We start from the raw sequence: 17,887 nt of genomic DNA, 5'->3' as shown, positions 1-17,887 counted from the left end.
ATCTTTTCGGGAGAGGGCTGGAATTCCCTGACCGGCCACTACTCCATCACGTGACTCCTATGCATGCATGGTGCATCTGGTGTGGGATACGTAGATGGGATTTGTGCACAGTGATCCCAATGTGGGATACGGAGACTGGGAACTGAGCACGGTGATCCCAATGTGGGATACGTAGATGGGATTTGTGCACAGTGATCCCAATGTGGGATACGGAGACTGGGAACTGAGCATGGTGATCCCAATGTGGGATACGGAGACTGGGAAATGAGCACGGTGATCCCAATGTGGGATACAGAGACTGGGAACTGAGCACGGTGATCCCAATGTGGGATACGGACACTGGGAACTGAGCACGGTGCTCCTGGTGTGCGATAGTAAGTCTTGAAACTGTGCACGGTGCTCACAGTTTATGATATGGAGACCAGGAACTGTGCACGTTGATCTCGAGGTGTGATACAGAGACCGGGAAATGTGCACGATACTCCCGGTGTGGAATACGGAGACCGGGAACTGAGCACATTGTTCATCATGTGCGATATGGAGACCTGGATCTTAGCATGTTAATCCCGGAGTGAGATACGGAGAACAGGAACTGTGCACGGTGATCCTGGTTTGCGATATGGAGACTAGGAACTGTGCACGGTGCTCACGGTGTGGGATACGGAGACTAGGAACAGTGCATGGTGATCCTGGTGTGGGATATGGAGACTGGGAAGTTAGCACGGTGCTCCCAGTTTGGGTTAAGAATACCTGGAACATAGCACGGTAATCCCAGAGTGGGATACAGAGAACGGGAACTGTGCACAGTGAACCCAGTGTTAGATACGGAGACCGGAAACTGTGCACGGTGTACCCAGTGTGCGATACGGAGACGGGGATCTGTGCATGGTGCTTCCATTGTGGGATACAGAGACTGGGAACTGTGCACAATACTCCCGGTGTTGAATATGGAGACCATGAACTGAGCTCATTGCTCACGGTGTGCGATACAGAGACCGGGAACTGTCCACAGTGGTCCCGGTGTGGAATACGGAGACCGAGAACTGAGCACGGTGCTCACGGTGTCGAATGCAGAGACCGTGAACTAAGCATGCTGCTCTCGGTGTGGGATACAGAGACCAGGAACTGTGCACGGTATGACCGGTGTGGGGTAGGAAGACCTGGAAATGTGCATGGTGCTCGCTGTGTGGTATATGGAAACTTGGAACAGTGCACAGAGCTCCCGGCGTGTGATATGGAGATTGGTAACTGTGTACGGCGATCCTGTTATGGGATGTGGAGTCTGGGAACTGGCACGGTGCTCCCGCTTTAGGATACGGAGACTGGAAACTGTGCACGGTGCTCCCAGTGTGGGATACGGAGACCGGGAACTGAGCACAGTGCTCACGGTGTGCGATAGGGAGTCTGGGAACTGTGCACGGTGCTCCCAGTGTGGGATACGGAGACTGGGAACTGAGTACGGTGCTCACGGTGTGCGATAGGGAGTCTGGGAACTGTGCACGGTGCTCCCAGTTTGGGATATGGAGACCGGGAATTGTGCACGGTGATCCCAGTGTTGGATACGGAGACCAGGAACTGTGCACGTTGATCTCGGTGTGGGATACGGAGAAGGGGATCTGTGCATGGTGCTGCCATTGTGGGATACAGAGACCAGGAACTGTGCACAATACTCCCAGTGTCGAATACGGAGACCATGAACTGAGCTCATTGCTCTCGGTGTGGGATACGGAGATGGGGATCTGTGCACAGTGATCCTGTTATGGGATGTGGAGTCTGGGAACTGTGCACGATGCTCCCGGTGTGGGATACGAAGATGGGGAACTGTGCACAGTGATCCCGGTGTGGATTGACCCAGTGAGGAGGGAGGAAGTTGTTGGTGAGAAGAAGAGGGGGAAGATATGGGCTTGATAAAAGAGAGAGACCCAGGGGGTGGGATGTTAATGAGAACTGGATATCTATGTTACTGTCATCACATTGGAGGGGCCAAGTCAGAAGATGAGGTGTTGTTCCTCCAGATTGTGGGTGGTTTCCATCTGGCGGTGCAAGGGACCGTGGACGGACGTGTCGGCCAGGTAATGAGTTGGAGAATTGAAATGGGTGGCCACTGGGAGATCCATGCTTATGCGGCAGACAGAGCTGAGGGGGTCAGCGAAGTGACCTCCCAGTCCATGTCCTGTATCCCCGACATAGAGGAGACCCCAGTGGGAGCAGAGTCTGCAGTGGACAAACCCCCAGCAGATTCACCGGCAAAATGTTTCTTCACTGGGCCAAACTGTATAGGGGTTGGGGGGAAAGTGGAGCATCTCCTGTGGCTGTGGGGGAAGGTGTAAAGGTGGCGATGGGTGGGGAGGGAGAAGTGGACGAGAGAGTCACGGAGGGAGCAGAAATTTATCTTGGAAGGTCAGTTGAAAGGTTTGTTTTCTCAAAAAGGTTCAATGAGAAAGTGATTAGTGTGGACGGATCTGAGGGAAATCCCATCCACAGGTAATGGAGATTTCTCCGAGACCCTGACCGCCTTGATGTATGACCATCCTTGTGTCTGAGGGACCCGTCCCTCAGTGAGGTTCAGTGGGAGTACCCATCCCCCAGTGATGGTCAGTTTGTGTGGGACCCACCCCTGGAGTGAGGGTCAGTGTGTGTGGGAACCATCCCCCAGTGAGGGTCAATGTGTGTGGACCCTTCCCCAACCCAGTGTGGGTCAGTGTGTGAGACAAATCCCCCCAGTGAGGGTTGGTTTGTGTGGGACCAGTCCCCCAGTGAGGGTCAGTATGTGGGATCCGTCCCCTAGTGAGGGTCAGTGTGTGTAGGACCTGTCCACAAGTGAGGGTCCGTGTGTGGGACCCGTCCCCCAGTGAGGGTCGGTGTGTGTGGGACTGTCCTCCCAGTGAGGATCGGTATTTGGGACATGTTCCTCAGTGACGGTCCATGTGTGTGGGACCCGTCCCCCAATGAGGGTCCGTGTGTGTGTGTGAGGGACCCGCCCCCAGTGAGGGCTTGTGTGTGGGACCCATCCCCCAGTGAGGGTCGGTGTGTGAGGACCTGTCCCAGTGAGGGTCTGTGTGTAGGACATGTCCACCAGTGAGGGTCAGTGTGTGGGACCCTTCCCCCCAGTGAGGGTCCATGTGTGTGCTACCCATCCCCCCAGTGAGGGTCGGTGTGTGGGACCTGTCCCCCAGAGAGGGTCCATGTGTGTGGGACCCATCCCCCAATGGGGATCCGTGTGTGTGTGTGAGGGACCCGCCCCCAGTGAGGGTTGGTGTGTGGGACTCGTCCCCCAGCGAGGGTTGGTGTGTGGGACCAGTCTCCCGGTGAAGGTCTGTGTGTAGGACATGTCCACCAGTGAGGGTCAGTGTGTGGGACCCGTCGGCCAGTGAGGGTCCGTGTGTGTGGATCACATCCACCAGTGAGGGTTCGTGTGTGTGGGACCCATCCCCCAGTGAGGGTCCATGTGTGGGACGTCCTCCAGTGAGGGTCTGTGTATATGGGACCCATCCCCCAATGAGGGTTGGTGTGTGGGACCAGTCCCCCAGTGAGGGTTGGTGTGTGGGACCCGTCCCCTAGTGAGGGTTGGTGTGTGGGACCAGTATCCCAGTGAGGGTCTGTGTGTGGGACACGTCCCCCAGTGAAGGTCTCTGTGTGTGGGACGTCTCCCCAGAGAGGGTTCATGTGTGGGACCCGTCCCCCGGTGAGGGTTGGTGTGTGGGACCATTATCCCAGTGAGGGTCTGTGTGTGGGACACATCCCCAGTGAAGGTCTCTGTGTGTGGGACTTGTCTCCCCAGTGAGGGTTCATGTGTTGGACCTTCCCCTAGTGAGGATCAGTGTGTGGGACCCTTCCCCCCAGTGAGGGTCCATGTGTGTGCTACCCATCCCCCCAGTGAGGGTCGGTGTGTGGGACCTGTCCCCCAGAGAGGGTCCATGTGTGTGGGACCCATCCCCCAATGGGGATCCGTGTGTGTGTGTGACCCGTCCCCCAGTGAGGGTCAGTGTCTATGAGTCCTGACCCACCCAGTGAGGGTTAGTGTATGGGACCCATCCCCCAGTGAGGGTCCATGTGTGGGACCCATCCCCCAATGAGTGTCAGTGTGTTTTGTACCCATTCTCCCAGTGAGGGTCGGTGTGTGTGACTCATCCCCCATGAGGATCGGTGTGTGGGACCTGTTCCCCAATGAGGATCGGTGTGTGAAACCCATCCCCCAGTGAGAGTCCATTTGTGTGGGACCCATCCACCAGTGAGGATCCTTGTGTGTGGGACCCGTTTCCCAGAGAGGGTCCGTGTGTGTATGAGACCCATCACCCAGTAAGAGTCCATGTGTGGGACCCATCCCCCAGTGAGGGTCGGTGTGTGGGACCCGTCCCCCAGTTAGGGTCAGTGTGTGTGGGACCCGACCCCCCCCCCAGTGAGGGTCAGTGTGTGGGACCCATCCCCCAGTGGTCGGTGTGTGGGTCCCATCCCTCAGTGATGGTCCGTGTGTGGGACCCGTCCCCCAGTGAAGGTCCGTGTGTGTGGGACCAATCACCCAATGAGGGTCACTGTGTGTGGGACCAGTCCCCCAGTGAGGGTTGGTGTGTGGGACCCGTCCCCTAGTGAGGGTTAGTATGTGGGACCCGTCCCCCAGTGAGGGTCCGTGTGTTGGCTGTGGGTTTAATTCACCTCCTTGTTCTGTCTCTGTTCCTACAGCGTGGAGAATCTCATCTCAGAGCAGACAGCCACGGACACAGAAAAGGTTCAGCAACGAGGGAGGGAGGGAAGTGTCTCAGACAGAGTGGACAGTTCCTGAATGATCCTCCATCTCCCCACCCACCCCCTCACCCACCCCCGCTTCACTGAAAAAGACTGCCATTCGATTTAATAAATTAAATCAGCTCCAAGAGATGGTTTAATCACTGGCTTCGGATTATCTCCAGATAAATCACTTGCCATCACACACTCCCAGGGTCAGACCCAGAGTGAAGCTCCCTCTGCACCGTCCCATCACACACTCCCGCGGTCTGACACAGAGTGAATCTCCCTCCTCACCGTCCCATCACACACTTCTGGGGTCAGACCCGAAGTGAAGCTCCTTTCGTACCGTCCCATCACACAATCCTGTGGTCGTACACAACATGAAGCTCCCTCCGCACTGTCCCTTCACACACTCCCGGGATCAGACACAGATTGAAGCCCCCTCTGCACATCCCATCACACACTCCCGGGGTCAGACCCAGAGTGAAGCTCCCTCCGCACCATCCCATCATACACGCCCGGTGTCAGACACAGAGTGAAGTTCCCTCCGCACCGTCCCATTACACACTCCTGGCGTCAGACACAGAGTGAAACTCCCTCTGCACCGTCCCATCACACACTCCAGGGTTCAGGCAGAGTGTAAACAGCCAGGAAGGATGTGGAGGCTGTGGAGAGGGGGCAGAGGATATTCACCAGGATGTTGCCTGGATTGGGGAATGTGTCTCGTGAGGCAAGGTTCGCAGAGCTGGGACTTTTCTCTCTGGAACGAAGACGGATGTGAGGAGAATTGATAGAGATTGACAAGATTCTGAGAGTCATGGACAGGGTCAGCGCCTGTACCCAGGGCGTGATCAGCAAACACCAGAGGATATCTGTACAAGGTGATGGGGAGGGAAGTTTAGGGGAGACATAGAGACTGGTATGAGTCTGGAATGTGTTACTTGGGGTGGGGGTGGAGGCTGGAACATAAGGAGTATTTAAAAGACTCGGACAGGCTCATGGATGGAAGGGAAATGGAGGGTTTTGGCTGTGGGGGAGGGAGGGGTGAGATTGTGGAGTGTTTAAATGGGTCAGCACAAGAACATGGGCTGAAGGGCCTGAACTGAGCCAGAATGTTCTGCGCCTGCGTCTGTGAGTCAACTCGAGCAACCGGAAGATGTCAGGAAGGAGAAGTGGTTTTGGAGAGTGAGAAAGGGAGTGAACGGGAGTGCCCATTAACCCTCACACATCCTGCCTCTGACCGGCATTTACCTAAATCCCGCTGGGAAGCAGCGAGAACTGACTCGCCCCTCCTCGCTGATTGGGCATCCCGGAGCTAGAGGTGAGTCGTCGGGATTCCCGCATTCTGTCTCTTGCCCAGCACTGGGAGATGTGCCTCAGATCGTGCCGGAGAGATCATCCCCCCCTTTCTTTATCTCTCCCCTCACTCTCTCTCTCTCTCTCTCTCTCTCTCCCCCTCTCTTCCCCTCTCTCCCCCTCCTCCCCATCTCTCTCCCCTCTCTCCCTGTGATAGTACAGATCTATCACCAATGTACATAGTGTATATAGTTACTGTATCTAGACTGTGCTTACAGCGATTGGCTGAGAGCTAAGCCACACCTATTGTTTGGGCCTTAAAGGGTTGTGTCCCTAGCCAGGTCGGATCATTCCGGACTGGTCGGCCACCTGTGAAGAGCTCCGGTCTTTTGCTAATAAAAGCCTTGGTTTGGATCAACAAGTCTTTGGTTCTTTCGACGAACTCTACAATTTTATTAGCAAAAGGAATTTTTTTGAAAGGGATGGAGCGTTTAACTCGGCCAGAAAAACTTGATATCGACCCACAGTCAGCTACAGCCTTCAAAGCCTTTAAGTTCTGGCTGCTGAACTTTGAAAACTTCCTGAGATTCATTCAGGTAGAGGAGGATAACCAGCGTCTAACAGCATTGCTGTCTATGGTGTCCTTGAGAGTCTACGAGAACATCCAGGATGAGACCACTTACACCGCAGCCATAAAGGTACTGAAAGGACTGTATGATCAACCGGTGAACAGAGTTCATGCCCGGCTCATGCTTGCGTCGAGGAAACAACAGCCCGGCGAGTCCAGCAGGGCATATTTACAAGTATTAAAGGCATTGGGCAAGGACTGTAACTGTGTGGACAAAACTGCTGCCGAGATCACTAGCGACCTCGTCCGGGATGCCTATGTGGCTGGGCTCCGATCGAACGAAGTGAGGCTGCGTTTGCTCGAACAAGGGGTAGAAAAACTAGAGGACGTGGCCCGGATTGCAATCACAATGGAGGATGCAGCCTTAAAGTCCACCGAGCTCTCTAGGGACTGGACCCCTCGTTCTGATGTGAGTAAAGTGCCCTTCTACCCTACCCCTGACGGCCTGTCGGCTGCTGCTACCCTGCCCCGTGCGAACCCGAAATGTTATTTCTGCGGGAGGGACAAGCACAGCAGGTCCCAGTGCCCAGCAAGAAAAGCCAGGTGCCAGAAGTGCCTTAAAAACGGCCACTTTGCTGCAGTCTGTAGGTCTAAAATGGCCGCCAGCAAACACAGTGCCTCGTGTGAAGCTCAACCGCCACTATCCCATTCAAACTCTTCTTCCCCAGAGCTCTCGTCCAATGAGAGCGAGGGCTCCCCTGCACGGCAACGCCTGACGTCACGGAGACGCCGAACCCGGAAGGGGCAACCCACCGTCGCAACCATGGTGATGGCCTGCCTCTCGCCCGCCGCTGCTGCCGCCCCCGGGGCCGACGCTACCACCGCTGCTGCCGCCGCCGCCACAGACACCCCCGGGGCCGACGCTACCGCCGCTGCTGCCGCCGCCACGGACACCTCCGGGGCCGACGCTACAGCCGCTGCTGCCGCCGCCACGGACACCCCCGGGGCCGACGCTACCGCCGCTGCTGCTGCCGCCACAGACACCCCCGGGGCCGACGCTACCGCCGCTGCTGCCGCCGCCACGGACACCCCCGGGGCCGACGCTACCGCCGCTGCTGCTGCCGCCACAGACACCCCCGGGGCCGACGCTACCGCCGCCGCAGCCACCCCCGCGGCCATCGCTGACGACCGCCAGGGCCCGACCACCGATCACGAGCAACTACAAACCCCACTACTTACCATTCACCCGCCACAACAGCACTTCCGGGAGGTTCTCCAACCTGCTCCTCGAGCGTTGACTACGTCATCCCGTTGCGTGACGTCATCCCGTTGCGTGACGTCATCGCGCAAAACTCGCCTGTCAACTGCTTCAATAACATTAAACCAGCAATGCTCTCATCCCCTCACCAGAGCAATGGAACTGATTAAAGTGCATGGACACTACACCAATTGCTTATTTGACTCTGGGTCAACTGACAGTTTTATCCAGCCAGATCTGGCCCTCCATTGGGGACTTGACATTATCCCCACTACCCAGAGGATCTCATTAGCGACGAGGTCGCACTCGACTGGGATAAAGGGGTATTGCATCGCCACGCTGGAAGTACAGGGCGTGACGGTCACCCACTTTAAATTATTCGTCCTTCCCCAATTGTGCGCCCCAGTGTTGCTGGGATTAGACTTCCAGTGTCAGTTCCAAACGGTGTCCCTACACTTTGGGGGACCCCACGCCCCCCTCTCGGTCTGCCATCGCCATCGCCCCACTCCCGAAGCACCCGAGCAACCCGCCCCCGTGCCCCGGGGCCAATCCTGCGGCCTTTCCACACTCCGGATTGCCCCGCCAGCACTCTTCGCAAACCTCACCCCTGGCTGGAAGCCTGTGGCCACCAAAAGTCGGCAATATAGTTACGAAAACAGGCAATTCATTAGGAGTGAGGTGCGTAGATTGCTGGATGAGGGCATCATCGAACCCAGTTCAAGCCCCTGGAGAGCCCAGGTGGTGGTTGTCAAGAATGGGGAAAAACTACGGATGGTGGTCGACTACAGCCAGACCATTAACCGCTTCACACTCCTGGATGCGTACCCCCTGCCACGCATCACGGATGTGGTGAACCAGATCGCCCAGTACCGCATTTTCTCCACTATTGACCTACGTTCGGCCTACCACCAGCTCCCAATTCGCTGCGAGGACCGACCATTCACGGCCTTTGAAGCGAATGGGCGGCTATATCAATTTCTCAGGGTACCATTCGGGGTCACAAATGGTGTCGCGGTCTTCCAGCGGGAAATGGACAGGATGGTGGACCAGAACGGGCTAACCGCTACCTTCCCGTATCTGGACAATATCACCATCTGCGGCCACGACATGCAGGACCATGACGCCAACCTAGACAAATTTCTTCAAACTGCCCGTCAGCTAAACCTGACTTACAATTTGGACAAGTGTGTTTTCCGGACCACACGACTCGCTATTCTAGGTTGTGTGGTGGAAAACGGGATAGTCATGCCAGATCCTGACCGCATGCGTCCCTTAATGGACTTACCCCCCCCACATACCCAGAAAGCTCTCAAACGCTGCCTGGGCCTTTTCTCTTATTACGCACAATGGGTTCCAAACTACGCCGACAAGGCACGTCCTCTTATCAAGACCACCTCTTTTCCCCTCTCGACCGAAGCCACAGCGGCTTTCGATCGAATCAAATCTGACATCGCTGCTGCGACGCTGCACGCGATCGATGAGTCTGTCCCGTTTCAAGTCGAGAGCGATGCATCCGACTTCGCCCTGGCAGCCACCTTGAACCAGGCCGGTCGGCCTGTAGCCTTCTTCTCCAGAACCCTCCAGGGTCCGGAGAGTAGACACTCCTCGATCGAGAAGGAGGCCCAGGCCATAGTTGAAGCGGTACGTCGTTGGAGACATTACCTCGCTGGGAGGCGCTTTACACTGTTGACTGATCAACGCGCGGTCTCCTTCATGTTCAGCAACACCCAGCGTGGTAAGATAAAAAACGACAAAATCGCCAGATGGAGAATCGAACTCTCCACCTTTAACTATGACATCCTGTACCGGCCTGGTAAGCTCAACGACCCGCCTGACGCGCTCTCCAGGGGGACGTGCGCCAGCATACAGATGGACAGACTACGGAAACTCCATGAGGCGCTCTGTCATCCAGGGGTCACTAGGTTTGCTTACTTTGTCAAGGCGCGCAACTTACCCTACACAATTGAGGAGATCCGCTCCATGACCCGAGCCTGTTCGGTGTGCGCCGAATGCAAGCCCCACTTCTTCCGTCCGGATAACTCCCACGTCATCAAAGCCACCCGCCCCTTCGAGCGTCTTAGCGTAGACTTTAAGGGACCCCTACCGTCGACCAACCGTAATACCTACATCCTTACGGCCATCGACGAATACTCCCGCTTCCCATTCGCTGTGGCCTGCCCAGACACCACTGCCACCTCAGTGATACAGGCCCTTCACAGTATTTTCACCATCTTCGGGTACCCCAATTCCATCCACAGTGATAGGGGGTCCTCATTCATGAGTTCAGAGCTGCAACAGTACCTTCTGGAGTGTGGCATTGCTTCAAGCAGGACCACGAGCTATAACCCACGCGGTAATGGCCAGGTCGAGAGGGAGAATGCCACCATATGGAGAGCGGTTACACTGGCTCTCCGGTCTAAAGGTCTCCCCACCTCTCACTGGCAGGAGGTTCTCACTAGTGCCTTACACTCCATCCGCTCCCTCCTATGTACTGCAACAAATGCCACCCCCCATGAAAGGATGTTCCTTTTCCCGAGGAAATCCGAATCGGGAACCACTGTACCGGCATGGCTCACCGTCCCTGGCCCCGTCCTTTTGCGACGCCACGTCCGGCACTCAAAGAATGACCCCTTGGTCGACCGAGTGACTCTACTCCACGCGAACCCACATTACGCATACGTGGAGTTCCCAGACGGGCGGGAGGACACTGTTTCGGTGCGGGACCTAGCTCAGGACGCGGTAGACCCAGCAAACCCCCCAACTCCTTATGCTCCAGGCCCCGTGCCGCAACAGAAGGACCAACAGCACCCCAATGACTCGGGCCACCCTGCCGACAAAACGACTGGGGAATTGAGCGACGGAGCAGTCGCACCCGATGAGCCCGCTGGTGACACCACTCCAGCGACCCCAATCCCGGCACCACGGCGGTCACGCCGGATGGTCAGACCCCCTGAGCGCTACAGTCCTTGACCTACCCCTTTTCATTCTCTCCCTCGTTTTTGTTTTTTTTTTTTCCCCGGGTCAATTCTCCAAGAAGGGGTGAATGTGATAGTACAGATCTATCACCAATGTACATAGTGTATATAGTTACTGTATCTAGACTGTGCTTACAGCGATTGGCTGAGAGCTAAGCCACACCTATTGTTTGGGCCTTAAAGGGTTGTGTCCCTAGCCAGGTCGGATCATTCCGGACTGGTCGGCCACCTGTGAAGAGCTCCGGTCTTTTGCTAATAAAAGCCTTGGTTTGGATCAACAAGTCTTTGGTTCTTTCGACGAGCTCTACACTCCCCTCTCTCCCTCTTCTCTCCCCTCTCTCCCCCTCTCTCGCCTCTCTCCCCTCTCTCCACACTCTCCCCCTCCCGCTCTTCTTCCCCCTCTCCCCTTCTCTCCCCCCTTTCTCTTCCCCCTCTGTCTCCCCTCCTCTCTCACCCCCTCTCTTTCATCTCTCCCCCTCTCCCTCTCCCTCTGCGTTACAGACGGACACACTGGGGTCACTGGTCGATGCGATCCATCGCCCTTGTCGAAGCAGAGTGCTGCGGAATGTTCCAGAGTCACAGGCCAATGGGAATCCACAAATATGGAACCGATTTGGAAGGATAGGGAAGAAGGGAAGGAAAGGGAGAAGGGAGAGAAAGAGAGGGAGATAGAGAAAGGGAGATAGTGATGGGGAGGGAGTAAGAGATAGAGAGAGGGACAGAGACAGATAGAGATAGAGAGAGGGGGGCAGAGAGAGAGAGAGGGAGAGAGAGGGACACAAAGAGAGTGAGGCGGGGACAAAGAGATAGAGAGGAAGGTTTCATCTTTTATTTGTGTGTGTGAGATCTTAGACAACACATGGATGAAGGAAACGGTTTGTTACTTGAAAGTTGCTGTAAACAGCACCATGAGGCCACGAGGCTGCAAGTCTCCATTACAGCTCCAAAAGACTGTGTGTCTTGCTCTGTGTCAGCCCCCTGCTGGCAGCCATCTAATCAAACAGGAACTATAATCAAGGCCTTGTTAGTGGCCATGCAAACATGCTCACTATCATTACATCTCCCTTTCTTAAAACAAAAGTAGCTTACCTTTAACTAATGTTTTCTTTGTAAAACTCAATAGTTTTAACTTTTGCACCAGGAATTTACATTGTCGTCATTATCAAAAATTTTAAAACGTGATTTGTGTGTTCCCATTTTCATCATTAAAATTTGAAGAATGAATAAGATAGCACCACTTCATTCTAGAACAGAATTTCCTCCATGAGTCTCTTTGGAGGATTCACGTGTCTTGATGATCTCCTGAATGATTGTCCTTGAATCTGAGTTGTTGCCATAGACGATGTCTTCTCAGATGTGCATTCAGCTTGTTCAACAGTATCCGTCTTTCCATCTACTGTGCCTGGTCCCATTTGAAGGTCTCGACGATTTCTTCGCAGAAAAGCACCTTCATCTGTCTGAATAGTGTATGATCTTGGTTGGACTTCACTATGGACAGTTGCCTTCTGAGCCCATAAGTTAGTTTAGTCTTTTAGCCTTACTTGGTCACCAGTGTGGAGTTCCGGTAGGTGTCTGTTCCTCTGTCAAAGTATTACTTTTCTTTCTGTTGTCCTTTGAATTTCCTCACTTTCTTCCCCTCTTTTGTTTTTAGGAGGTTCTCCTGAATGGGTAGCTTTGATCTTGGCCTATGTCCCATAAGGAGTTGTGCTGGTGACATACCACACTCGAGCGGTGTTGTGCATATACTAGCATGCTCTAGTAGAAGTCTGTTCCACTGTCTTTTGCCTTATACATCAGTCTTTTCACTGTCTGTACTGATTTTTCCACTTGACCATTGGACTGTGGAAAATGAGGACTGATGTGGTGTGTACAAAGTCCCACTCTTTGGCAAACGGTCAGAACTTTAAATTGCAAAACTGGGTCCATTGCCTGTGAAGATCTCACTTGCCATGCCATGTCTGGAGAATATGGCTTTCATACCTGCTATTACAGCATCTACAGTGGTAGTGTTCAGTCTACAGGGAGTTACAGGGAGTAATATTCTGTGACTATAAGGTGGTCCTTCCCTTGACATTCAAATAGGTCAGTGCCTACCTTCTGGTAAGGTCTGTTTGGTGTTGGGTGCGGCTTTAGTGGTTCTGCAGGATTGCTTGCTTGATATTTCTGGCATATTGTACAGTTCGACACTTCATTTGTTGATTCTTGGCCAATACATCACCTCTCGTGCTCTTTTTTTAATTTTTTTAAAATTTTTCACACTATGACCCATACTGACCAAAATACACACAAACATTTCCCTCTTGAATATACACAGTTTCATTTTCTCCCCTTTTCCCCCCTCCCTTCCCTCCCTCCTTCCCACCCCCCTCCCCACCCACTCAATGTTCAACATATACAATACAATAAACCCATTAAACAATGTCATCACACAATGAAAATAAACAAGAAAATTGTGTCATCTACTGTTACCCACTGGGTCAGTTCATTTCGTCTTCTTCTCATTCTGTCATTTTAGGCGGTGGAGGTCTGTGATAGGACCTCTCTGTTGTGTTCCATGTACAGTTCCCAAATTTGTTCAAATACTGTGATGTTATTTCTTAAATTATATGTTATTTTTTCCAATGGAATACATTTATTCATTTCTATGTACCATTGCTGTATTCTCAGGCTATCTTCTAATTTCCAGGTTGACATAATACATTTTTTTGCTACAGCTAAGGCTATCATAATAAATATTTTTTGTGCTCTATCCAAATCAAGGACAAGTTCTTTACTTCTTATATTACTTAGAAGAAAGATCTCTGGATTTTTTGGTATGTTATTTTTTGTTATTTTATTTAATACCTGTCGTGCTCTTTTCTTACACGTTTCAATTCCGAGATATCCTCCATGGATCCTTTTCAGCATCTCTTTTCTCAGACTCCTTGGGTTAAGGATTTTACTTCCTTGGTAGGTGATGTCTTCAACCACTGATGGTTCCGCCCTGCAGTTCCAGTTCTCTGAAACGTCAGGTGAGCAGTCCTGCTTCACTTTGGGCCATCCATCCAAGATGGTTTTTCTCAGCTGTCTCAGTGTTTCATCTTTGTTTATCTCTGACTTTATGAGCTCCATTTTTGGATCTGATATGGGCAACGAACTTGTCATCATGTCCATGAAGACATTCACGTCTTCATCCCTTTGGGTGTTTGTGGGCTTTCTCGTGCCAACAGCTCTAGACAATGTGTCTGCTGTGTACATTAGCTTACCCGGAGTGTATACTACATTCAGTGTATAGTGTTGCAGCCTACATTCAGTGGACATTCATTTAATGGCTTTTGGAACAATGCAATCAAGGGCTTCTGGTCAGTCTTGACACTGATTGCTTGTCCTGACACAAACTGATGAAATCTTTCATAGGCGCATGTGATACTGAGCAGATCCTTTTCAATTTGAACGTATCGCGTCTCTGTGTCTGTTATTGAGCGTGAGGCCATATGCAGTGGGTTGCCAGTCATCATATTTTTGCAGAAGAACTGCACCGAGCCCACTATGTGATGCATCTCATGATATCTTGATGGGTCTCGCTGGGTCGTAAAACCTCAGAACTGGTTCGTCTGTGAGCAGTTTCTTTAGTTCACTCCATGACTTTTCATGCTCATGTTTCCACTCCCATTCAATGTTCTTTTCTGTTAGTCTTCTCAATGGAGCCATCTTTTCTGAGAGGTTAGATATGAATTTACCCATATAGTTGACCATTTCATTTAACCTCTCTACATCCTTTTTGCATTGTGGCCTTGGCATGTTCCCAATGGCGGACACCTTTCTGGGATCTGGTCTGATGCTCTCACTGCCAATAATATCTCCTACAAATGTTAGTTCTGTCACCCCAAGCTGGCATTTCTCTCTATTCAGCCTCAGGTTTGCTTTCCTTGTTGCTTCCAGCACTTTCCTTGTCTCTCATCATGCTCCATTCTCGTAGTTCCCCAGACTATGATGTCATCCATTGAGGTATCAACTCCGTCCAGGTGCTCATAGACCCTATGGATAGTTATATGATACACTTCAGGAGCTGAGACAATTCCGAATGGTCACCTGAGGAATCTGTATCTGCTAAATGGACTATTGAACATGCACAGTCTTGAACTTGCTTCATCCAATTTCAACTCCCAAAATCCTGATGATGCATCTAACTTGCTGAAAAACTTTGCAAGCTGTGACATGATTTCTTCATGTGTCGGAAGCTTAAAGAGTTCTCTCTTTATGGCTCTGTTTAGATCAATTGGATCCAGGCAAATTCTAAGCTTTCCATTCTTTTTGTCCACAACGAATGAACTCACCCACTCCATTGGCTCGTCTATCTTTTGAATCATGTTCAGGCTTTCCATCCCACCCAACTCAGCCTTTAGTTGCTTTTGAAGTGCAAATGGAACTTTTCAGCATGGATGTATTATCAGTGGCACACGTTTATCCACTCTGATCATGTGTTCCCCTGGAAGGCAGCCTAGACCCTGAAATAGGTCATTGTATTCTTTCATGAGTTCATCATGGACTGTCTCTTCTTCACTTTCCACAACAAGGACTCTTTTTACCAGGTTCAGTTTCTACAGGCTGTTAAAGCTAGTATGACCTATACATCCTTTGGTACCACGATGAATGCTAGCATGTGCTCTTTGTCCTTGTGTTTCACTTTGACCATGCATTCTCCTTGCACTGGTATATCTGTACCTGAATATCCTGTCACCTTCACTTTTGTTCCATACATCTTTGGTCTGGATCTAATCTTCTTAAAATTAGTCTCTGATATTACATTAATTTGTGCTCCAGTATCCAATTTAATTGAAATATATATGTCATTCACTTTTAATCTCAACATCCAGTCTCTGTTTTCTTTCCTGTTTCAGTCAAAACGTTTACATAGAATTTCTCTATCTCCCTTTCATCTGCTGCATGTACCTTGCTTTGTTGTACATGGTTCCTACAGCAACAGGCATAATGGTTGCTTTTGTTGTACATATAGCATATTTTACCATATGCTGGACACTTTTTGGTAGGTGTTGTGTACTGCATCGACCACACGGCTTTTGATTGTCCCTTTCATTTTTGTTCGCTGGCCACGCCTCTCTTTCCACTTTGGTGCACTTTTTGTTAAACGGTTTATGTTTGTTCTTGCCCACTGCATCCATGTCGTTGCAGCTAGTTTCATTGAACAGCTCTATTGCCTGCGCTTTTACAGTTTCTGTAGCCCTACAGAGTGCTATGGCTTTTTTCCAGGTCTAGATTTTGCTCTCTTAGCAGTCATTCCCTTAGACTATTATCTGGAATACCACACACAAGTCTGTCTTTTATCAGTAAGTCGGTCAGTCCACCACATTCACACATTTTGCTTCTGTTTCTCAATTCAGTCACATACTGATCAATATTTTCTTCCATTTTCTGTACACGTGAAAAATCTGTGCCTTTCAAATGTCACATTACATTTAGGTATGCGGTATGCCACAAACTGTTCCATTATTTTTTCCAGTTTCATTTGTCTTCTGCAGCAGCAAATGTGAAGTTGTTATATGCCTCCAGGGCTTCAACACCCACGACATGTAAGAAAACTGATGTTTTCACTTTATCACTTTTCCCATTAGCACTGACTACCACTAAATACAATACAAAATGCTGTTTAAATCTGTTCCAATTTTCAGCCACATTATCTGTCAGCTGAAGTTTCGCTGGTGGATGTAATCCTTCCATTTTTCACTGTGTTGGCTTCTCTTCACTGATCAGTTGCTGACTTTAGATTTTACCTTTTAAAGTATTTCCTTTTAATTTCCTTCATCCCACATCTGAAACCATGTTTCACCTTATATTCGTGTATGTGAGATCTTAGACAACACATAGATGAAGGAAAAGGTTCTTTATTTTAAAATTGATGTAAACAGCACCATTACAGATCCAACAGACTGTGTGTCCTGCTTTGCATCAGTCCCTTGCTGGCACCCAAGTCTAATCAAACAGGAACTATAATCGAGGCCTTGCAAGTGGCCATGCAAACATGATCACTATCATTACAAGGGACAGAGAGAGAGAGAGAGAGAGAGAGAGAGAGAGAGAGAGAGAGAGGAAGAGAGCGCAGGGTAGAGTGGAAGAGAAAAGCGGGGAGAGAGTGGGGTAGAGAGCAGCAAGGGAGAGCATGGAGAGAATGGGGAGAACGAGAGTGGGGATAGAGATCAGAGAGAGAATGTAGAGGGAGAGAGGGATCAGGGAAGAGATGGTGAGGGTGCTGGACACTGACACGAGAGCATGCAGATTGGAAAGAAAGGAAATTGGTGGGAAGCAGAGAGGGAGGGGAACTGAGGTTGGGCAGAAGGGGACGATAAATGGGGGAGAGTGAGAGGAGACATAGAAGGGAGAGAGAGAGAGAGAGAGAGAGAGAGAGAGAGCTGAATAAAAGAGAAGGGGTTGGGTATAGAGAGGGAAGGGGTGGAACAAGGAAAATGAGGGTCAGTAGGACCTGTCCCCCCAGTGAGGGTCCGTGTGGGTGGGATCCATTCCCCCCAGTGAGGATCTGTGTGTGTGGGACCATCCCCCAGTGAGGGTCAGTGTGGGTGGGACCCGTCCTCCCAGAGGGTCTGTGTGTGTGTGTGGGACCATCCCCCCAGTGAGGGTCTGTGTGTGTGGGACCATCCCCCAGTGAGGGTCAGTGTGGGTGGGACCCATCCTCCCAGAGGGTATGTGTGTGTGTGGGACCCATCCCCGCAGTGAGGGTCTGTGTGTGTGTGGGACCCATCCCCGCAGTGAGGGTCTGTGTGTGTATGGGACCTGATCCCCCCAGTGAGGGTCAATGTGTGGGACCCATCACCCCCAGTGAAGGTGAGTGTAGTCAGGACTAATGCTGGGTTGGACTTTGACTGACCTTCGTGTAAATGTCCCCCTCTTCATATCCAGATGTTGGAGAGAAGCCGAGGTCACCCTTTGATGCTGCTGGTCGTGATCTGTGTCCAAGCTGCCACCACACAGAGTAGGTATTGGGGATGAACCTGGCCTCGTATTCGCGGGACTGACAGCAATGGGGGATGGAGGCCTCCCCGAACGGGGAAA

General features: G+C 51.6%; 1 protein-coding gene across 9 annotated transcripts in view; it reads left to right on the top strand.

Annotated features, from left to right (window-relative positions):
* fxyd5 (FXYD domain containing ion transport regulator 5) overlaps positions 1-17,887 on the top strand; it is a 74,169-nt gene that overhangs the window by 44,362 nt on the left and 11,920 nt on the right. For 2 of the 9 annotated variants that reach the window (XM_069940001.1, XM_069940003.1), the window contains 2 exons: positions 4,681-4,726; positions 17,735-17,807. In XM_069940001.1, coding sequence (XP_069796102.1) covers positions 4,681-4,726; positions 17,735-17,807 — 119 coding nt within the window. Of the gene's footprint in view, positions 1-1,980; positions 2,073-2,430; positions 2,485-4,680; positions 4,727-6,358; positions 7,059-17,734; positions 17,808-17,887 lie in introns of those variants that run through there. The other 7 variants (XM_069939998.1, XM_069939999.1, XM_069939997.1 and 4 more) reach the window with 5 other exon arrangements.

The sequence above is a fragment of the Narcine bancroftii genome, chromosome 5 (genome assembly GCF_036971445.1).
Source record: "Narcine bancroftii isolate sNarBan1 chromosome 5, sNarBan1.hap1, whole genome shotgun sequence".
Lineage (NCBI taxonomy): Eukaryota > Metazoa > Chordata > Chondrichthyes > Torpediniformes > Narcinidae > Narcine > Narcine bancroftii.
Note: the sequence above shows the minus strand (reverse complement) of the source record. Positions and strands in the feature narration are given on the sequence as shown.